Source organism: Nematolebias whitei, chromosome 14, assembly GCF_014905685.2.
Source record: "Nematolebias whitei isolate Nwh7 chromosome 14, NemWhi1, whole genome shotgun sequence".
Taxonomy (NCBI): Eukaryota; Metazoa; Chordata; class Actinopteri; order Cyprinodontiformes; family Rivulidae; genus Nematolebias; species Nematolebias whitei.
Genome location: NC_056511.1, coordinates 1,377,073 through 1,385,712, shown reverse-complemented (window position 1 = coordinate 1,385,712; position 8,640 = coordinate 1,377,073). Strand labels below are relative to the sequence as shown.

At 41.8% G+C, this 8,640-nt stretch overlaps 1 protein-coding gene across 1 annotated transcript in view; it reads left to right on the top strand.

The window, feature by feature from the left end:
- The window catches only part of timd4 (T cell immunoglobulin and mucin domain containing 4), a 22,881-nt gene that overhangs the window by 11,620 nt on the left and 2,621 nt on the right, over positions 1-8,640 (top strand). Inside the window, exons 2-5 of the mRNA XM_037688182.1 lie at positions 2,096-2,274; positions 5,167-5,329; positions 7,524-7,637; positions 7,764-7,837. Of these exons, the coding sequence (XP_037544110.1) occupies positions 2,096-2,274; positions 5,167-5,329; positions 7,524-7,637; positions 7,764-7,837 (530 nt within the window). The remainder of the gene's footprint in view (positions 1-2,095; positions 2,275-5,166; positions 5,330-7,523; positions 7,638-7,763; positions 7,838-8,640) is intronic.

Below are 8,640 nucleotides of genomic sequence, written 5' to 3'. Positions count from 1 at the left end.
TTATAATAATATATATGAAATATTATAATAATATATATGAAATATAAGAATATATATGAAATATTAGAAGAATATATATAAAATATAATAATAATATATATGAAATATTAGAAGAATATATATGAAATATGATAATAATATATATGAAATATGATAATAATATATATGAAATATAATAATAATATATATGAAATATTAGAAGAATATATATGAAATATAATAATAATACATATGAAATATTAGAAGAATATATATGAAAATTAGATGAATATATATGAAATATGATAATAATATATATGAAATATTAGAATAATATATATGAAATATAATAATAATATATATGAAATATGATAATAATATATATGAAATATGATAATAATACCCAGGTCTGTCTTGTAAACGAGTCCCCGAGGCTCAGTGTGATGAATCTGATTAATTAAAGGTTGAATGAGTGAATTTACTAAGAGCCTCAAGCAGAACTGCACATCATTCAACCTTTATTTCTACAGGTTAGTCCCACTGAGCCTCGAGGACTCGTTTAGAAGAGACACCTGATTTCAACAAAGACTGATGACAACAAAGGACAATCATAAAAGAGGTGTACAATTTTAAATTTCTTTTCTTTTTATTAACAAATCAAAACAAAATAGCAACCAAAAGGACAGTCAAAACGAAAAGTAACGAAAAGAAAGAAACAATCATCTAGATCACGAGGCGGTGTAGAAACTAAAAACAGGAACATCTGCAGGAACTTATCAGATGTTTGAAGTCACTTAGAGAGGTCAAAGGTCGAGAGCTTCAGGTCTTTTTACAAGATATTCCAGGAAACAGGAGCGGAGCAGGAGAAGGTCCTTTTGTCTAGTTCAGTCCTCACTGAGGGAACACTGCAGGTAATGATGTCCTGAGAGCGCACGCTGTAGCTGCACTCATCAATCCTCGTGATTACTTTGACACGTAAAATCAGAAAACTGAATGTGCACAGCTACACACACCAACCTTGCACAAATCAATGCTGTTTAAGCCAAATAATATAAGTGTTATTCATGTAAGTTTAATGAATAATTGAAATGTTTAGATGTCGTTGTCTTCACCTCCTGTGAGAGTAGCTGGAGCTGTGATTACTTGTAACAGACTCATTAATTGTCACATTCACAAAACTACCTAAGGTCCATTCTTAACAAACATAAGAAATACATTTATCATTTGACCTCAGGTAATCCACCTGTATTTATACTCAAATGAAGGTCATTTCAATATTACAGCACAGACACAAACCAGGCGTAACAAATGGATTCTGCTTTTCAACCCCGTTAGTTTCTGGACTCTGGAGTCAACTGCAAAAAACTGATCCTTACTCCTGCATGCCATCAACAAACAATAAAAACTAAAAAAACATAAAAATGAGAGCATTAAAAACAGCACTGGGTTTTTATAATCGTCCTTGTGGGGCTTATGAGCTCATAAATAAAACTGTTCTCACCTGAGACACCAGGGCGTCTTCTGAGAGTCTCCCGTGAAAACATGGAGCATCGACGGTGCATCCAACGGTTCCTCTCCACATCTGACAGGTTCCTCACTGCCTGTTTTTAAATCTCATCTTAAAACTCATCTTTTGACACCATGTGACATGTTGATTTTATTATTGTTACTATTGTTAGTTGATTCTAATAATTCTGATAATCAGGTCTCTCTTGTAAATGAGTCCTCGAGGCTCAATGGGATTTACCTGAAGAAATAAAGGTTGATTGATTCTCCTTTAACTGTTTTTAATTTTTATTGCATAGCTGTTTATGTCTTTTTAATCCTTTTTTCTTGTATTTGATTCCTTTTGTGCTTTTTAAATTGTCTGCACAGCACTTGGTCCTGTATGGGTTTATTAAAGTGCTTTATAAATAAAGGTGGATTGAAGTTGATCCCCAAGTTCTCTTCTAGTGGACGCTGGCATTTCCAAAATGGAGGAGCAGGGAGACTTGCTGTGACCCAGTCTATGTGGAAGTCCCTGGATGTTGACCTGACCTGTCAGAACCTGCCACTGAAGAAGGTTCTGTTGGGCACAGCTCTCATCTTTGTGCTTGCATTCCTGTTTCCGCTGCAGGTGGACCTCTGGCACCCACCTCCTGTTTCAAAGTGATGGAGGGGGGCGTGGCCTCCTTGTCCTGTCAGTACTCCGTGAAGCGGTTCGGTCTCAGTCGGGTCTGCTGGGGTCGTGGCTGCGGGACCTTCTGGTGCAGCAACGTCCTGGTGCAGACGGACGAGGATGGCATCATCACCAAGGTCAGCTCACCTCAGTCTTGTCTGTTCAACAGGAGAAAATTAAGGGTCATCCAGGTTTTTATGTCTTTAAGACATGCTTGTAGTCTAAGTAGCTGATTGGATTCATTGGGTTTAATGGACAAATATAATTGTGTGTCATCAGCATAACAATGAAAATTTATCCCACACTGTTTAATAACTTTACCTAATGGAAGCATATACAAGGTAAAGAGTACTGGTCCAAGCACTGAACCTTGAGGAACTCCATGACTAACTTTGATGTATGATAAGGATTCATTATTTACATTTACAAACTGGAATCTATCAGATAATGTAATGGTCAGCAGCCCCCGCTGACCCCTCATCTGCTCACGCCACTGCTCCTCATGCCATGTTTCTGCCCATCCTGCCATAATCCTGCCTTCTTGCTCTTTGTTCTCCTGCCCTTGTCACCTGCCATAGTTTTTGCCCCTCATGCCTTTGTTTCTGTTTCCCTGCTGTGTTTTGCCCTTCACCCATCCTTCGGCTCAAGCGTGCCCCCTTCACTCCATGCCATGCCTTCCTTGTTTTCTCCACAGTAATCAGCCTTCATTCCTTGCACTTGTTCACCTGCCTTTATAGGCTCCATGTCCACACCAACCAGGGCCAAATTATTAAACCTTCAATGGTCCCTGATTCTGAAGCCATCATAGTTCCTTGTCTCTTGCCTGAACCTCAAGCCTTGTTTTGGATTTCGACCTCATGCTGGCTTCCTGGATTTATCTCTCTGCCTGCCGCTCTTCTGATTTGGATTTAACTCTCTGCCCACGGTAACGTACCCTGCTTCCTCTACTTGGACCATGCTCTTGGACTTGCCCTCCCACGAACCATCACAGCACTCCTCCGCAGCTTCCCTGTCTGTGACATCATTGCTGCTATTCTGTCAGGTGACTCTCTCCTTCCAGCCTGTGAGAACCTGTTAGAATAGAATAGAATAGAATTCAACTTTATTGTCATTGCACATGTCACAGGTACAAAGCAACGAAATGCAGTTTGCATCTATCCAGAAGTGCTTAGCAAGAAAAATACATTGGTAGATATATATAGTACAATATACAGTAAGTTGCTTTGAATATGCCATAGGTATAAATATATCCAGGTTGTGAGTGTACAGACTATGAACAGGTTATAATATGAAGGGGTATAAACAGCTATATAAAAGAAACATACATATACATATACATTATATATATATATATATATATATATATATATATATATATATATATAAGTATGTGAGTACTTATGAACAGTAGATAGTAGATTATGTGTACAGTTTGTACAGTAGTGGGCTAACGGATGAAAGTGCAGGTGGTGGTTTGAGAAGTGTTCTTCTATCCTCCCCTTGTAGTGGTGTTTGGCCTTTTTTGATGCCCCTCTTCAGCTCAGCGCTGGCTGTACTGTAGGCCTGTGTATCCCCTGACCTGAAGGCGATGTTGCGAGCCTTCAGCAGTAGACATACATCCCGATTCATCCAAGGCTTCTGGTTGGGTACATGGTGATCCGTTTCTGGGTGGTGACACTGTCTATAGTGGTGGAGATGTGGTCCAGCACAGATGAGGCGTACTGTTCCAAGTCTGTGTGAGTGAACATATCCCAATCAGTGTTTTTGAACCGGTCCTGGAGCACCGTGTCTGTCCCCTCTGGCCACACTTTTATTGTCCTCACAGTGGGTTTCACACGTTGGATGAGTGGTGAGTACCAAGGTGTGAGGAAAATGGAGAGATGGTCCGATTGTCCAATGTGGGGGAGGGTGTTGCTTTGTATGCTCCAGCCAGGTTGGAGTAAACATGGTCCAAAGTCTTGTCACCTCTGGTGTGGCAGGAGACATGTTGGTGGAATCTAGGGAGGACTGTCTTCAAGTTGGAGTGGTTAAAGTCACCAGCAACAATAAAAGCAGCCTCAGGGTGTTTGGTCTGGTGTTTGCTAATGGCTGCATAAAGTTCTTTCATAGCCAGCTTAGCATGTTACTTCAGCTGATCCTGATTCCTCCATTCACCAACTAGCAGCAAAAACAAATAAAATCTGTTCTTTTTGTACTCCTGTGTCTGGCTTATTCTAAATCCAAACCCGAACATGACAGATAAATATGATTTAAACCATTTTAGAGTCGTTCCTGTAATTCCAATATCATATTTAGAGCATCTTATTTCCATAACATCCAGGATAAATTGAGATAGTCAGCCTTCCAAAGCCAGAGCCAGATTCAGATATCAACATTTGTTTTGGGTCAGGCCGAGCTCTGTTAATTTCTATCTGCCTTTAACAATCTCACTCGTACATCTCATCATATGGCAACCCCAAACAGCCAAAATTGTGATTACATACGCCGAGTCAAGCTTACAACTTCTCCAAGATCTATTCCTTTCCACCGTCCGTGAACAATGCCAGAAAGTTCCATAGTCCTGATAAGAGATGGCACATCTATCAGCCGGCTCAGCTCTGATACAGGTCCACAGATAGTTTGCCATCTGAGTCTGTGTGTTGCCAAGCACAGCACCTTCTTCACACATGCCAGGCAGCTTAACAGCTGCTGACATTTCCAAATTTATCGATAACCCAGGTAACCAACTCCAAAAAGCACAAATCCTGTTATCATAATTCCAGTTATGCACATCTTTCAGGAATAGTGTTCCATTGAGTTAAGAGGGCTCTCCTTCACCCTGTCTTCTTGCTGAGGAAATTTGATCAATTGCCTTGAGAGACCAGCTGACCAAATCCATAGTTTACAATTTGGAAGATATGCAAAAAGAGGCTCTGAGAAAGGTTCACAGGACAAAGAACAGAGCAGGGACGGAGCAGAGGAAGAAGTGTCTGCCTTTGCCAAGAGCAAACAAGGGGAAAAAAAGTCTGAGTCTGACCTTTGACCTGCAGGTGGACGACCGATACCGGCTGACGGGGGATGTTCTAGATGGCCAGATGGACCTGGACATCCTGAGCGTGAGACGGACAGACAGTGGGCCGTACTGCTGCAGGGTGGACATCGACGGCCTCTTCAACGACAAGAAGATCATCATGAACCTGAGAGTGGTCCAAGGTCAGCAGAACCTCACAGGAACCAGTGGTTCTGGTGGTCTGACAGGAATAGGGCTGGATACCGTTCAAAAAAATTTGGTATGGTACCTTCACTTCGATGTCGGTTCCTGAAGTGTACTTTTTTTATACCAATTTTATAATTAATATTAATTCTAACAAGAAGAAAATCACATTACATTAATATTGAGTTTTATTTTTTTAACTTTGGTATTTTTCTGTTCCAGCAGTTTTCTTACATTAAAATAAACAAATAATTTCCATTTCAAAAGACCAGTTTCAAACCAGTGACAGGTCAGTGTCTAATGGTCACTGCTACACACTGAGGACCTTTTCACTGAACAATTCTTCTTCAGAAACATGAACATGTCTGTTCTCTCTGGACACAAACCAGCTGCTCCTGGCTGACGGTGTCTCCAGCAGTAGAACATGTTCCCTCTGAGGCTGTAGATGATGATTGTTGCACACACAGATACCTGGTTGTCAGTTTGACATATTGTCCCTCACATCCCACCAGCAGGTCACTGGATTCACTGAGGTAGAGTTGATGCAGACTTCTGCTCCTCTGTGTCTCTGCCTGAATCTTCTCTGTGGTTCTCTGGGGTTTAGGGCTCTGATCATCTCCCTAACTGACATGAGAACAAAACATCAACAATAACATGGTTGTGTTATTATTGATCAAAAACCATTATCTAGGCTGAGATATACTGGTTTAACTGGTCAACAACATCCTTCACAGCTTAAAAGGAACTGGTTCTACGAACCGTTGCTAGTGGAAAAGCCTTGGAACCGTGCCGAGTCGAGTCGAACCATGCTGTACCGTTACAAACGGGGAAAGGGCCACGTCGTCCTGTGGTTTAGAGTTTTGTCCTGTATGAGAATCTTTAAACGTTTAAAATGTGATTAGTTTCAGGACAGAGACTGTAGAGCACATGAAGGCAAAATGTGGCCCAGCATACTGGTTTAACTGATCAACAACATCCTTTACAGTTTACTTACCTCCACCATGCAGCCTCCACTGTACAAAGAGCAGCAAACTTTAACAACAAAGTTTCTGACTGTCCTGTGGCTCCCACCTCGCTTTTCTTTTGTCTGATCTCCTCACATCAGGGTCAGAGGCTCCTGTGAGGAGAAACAGTGAACATCAGATGAACTGTTTAACCAGCTGACCTGATGGATGAGCATATTTTTACAAGCGTTCATCTTTTACTGTCATTCTTTAGTTAGCTTCTGAGTTTAGCTAGCTAAAAATATATCCATAAAATAAAGATCCACACTAATATCTTAAAGTTAGTGTTACATGATTCTCGTTTAACTCTCAGCGATGCACATGTTAAGCTGCAGTAATGTTAACAAACGTAAACTCACCAGCTGAAACACAGACACAGCTCTGTCCTCGGATGAAGCAGAGTCCGGTCGTGCAGATGTTGATTCAGGCCGTTCAGGCTCCAACACCCACAGGCTGACTTTAACACTGAGAGGTGGAGGAGGAGGAAGAGGAGGAGGCTGTGCTCCTCTCTCCTTGCAGACAAACACGGAGCAACTTTATGCTCTTAAATTGATTCCGTGCATGGTCAGGCGCTGCATATTAAGGCTTACCTTAGAAACCACATGAACTCCGTCTGTGTTTTTCCTGTTTTTTCCTGCGTTGCAGCTCTGGCATTGGTTGTAACTTTACAGCCAATCACCAAAAGATGAGACATACCGGTATTTTGATCCATACACTGACTAAAGCAGTTCAGTCGGTACCATAAAGAACCGAAGTTCGGTATTCAGCCCTAGACAGGAACCGGTGGTTCTGGTGGTCTTACAGATGGTTCTGTCTTTGATCTTTTAAATGATCCAAATTATTTTTGGAGCATTTCTGGTTCTTGTTCTGTTAAAGGTTCTGACCCAAACATGCAGCAGGACACGGAGTCGGCAGTTGCTCAGCACCAACACTCAGTTCTCTGTTTGAGGGGAGTGAAGTGAAGCTACATGTTTTGATTGAAGACATCCTCCACCAGATTAACTGGACTGCAGAGGTTTCTCAGATGATCCTCAGAGGTTCCTCATGTGATCTGGGTGCTCAGTTTATTTTAGTTCATGGTGGCAGTCACGTTGGATTTTGACCTCCTGGATGCAGCCACGTCAACATGGACATTGGTCTGTTTATGTCGGGTCCATCAGTTCACATGTTCTGTTGTCCTTCATCTCAGCTCCATCTAGCAGTCTTCCTCGCACTCCTTCAACCACCACCAGAACCTCCCACAAGTCCACAGAGACCTCCACGGACCCGACCACAGACCCGACCACGGACCCGACCACAGCAGGTTAGTGGATCCATCCCAGATGAGCCGGACGACCAAAAAGCCAAAGTTCAGTCAGACGATGGAGCTCATCTGCTCCATTGCTGTTGTTGTTCTTGTTTGTTCAGGTTGTTCCCTGTCTCCTTACAGTAAACTGGAAAACTCTGCTGTCATCTGAGCTGGACCTTCTGAGGAGGAACTCTACCCCGCTGCGCTCCGACACCGTGAGTCCACCTTGATTTACCTTCTGAGCAGGACCGGAGACTTCAGTCGCCAACTCGTGTACCTTTGGTCACAGTATGACATCACCATCTCTAAGACCTTCTGGGCTGTCAGCTTCTCACAGAGCAGGACACTCGTCTTCTGCAGGTTTCATTTGGAAGAGATAAACACAAACTTATGCTCATTCTTCAGCTTCAGAAGAATCATCGTTAGTCTCATCCTGAGTCACATGGTGAACTGGGCCAAGTTAGAAAACATTGTTTATACAAAAGAATTGTACAAACGCTGAGTGATCCCAAAACACTGCAGCAACAAAACCCATCCTCTAGGTGGTGCTACAGGAACAATTCACTGAAAACAGGCACCACGATGTGTAGTGAGGGCTTCCAGCCTACAAACTGCATGCAAAATGTTAACAACAGAGACAAGGACAGCCTCAAACAGTAGGTAAGATTAGAGGTGTGTCTGCAACGTCATCTATTACATCATGTTTTCAAAAGGTTATGGTCTGACCATCTGAGCAAAAAACAAAGGTGATGTTTTTAAATAATAAAAACTGTTCAAATCTGTTCTGGACACTTAAAAGGCTGTTTCCATGTAGACATAAGATGAAAAAAACAAAAAAACATGTGGACAACCTGTTGATTTGTCCATAACACATCTGCTCTTGTGAAGATGAACTACAGAGGGGCAGGAAAATCGCTCTGAACTGGAGGAAAATCAAACGACTGACTTAATGACTCTGTCAGACGTAAAAACAGTGGTTCACTGAATGACTCAGTCAGATATAAAACCAGTGGTTCAC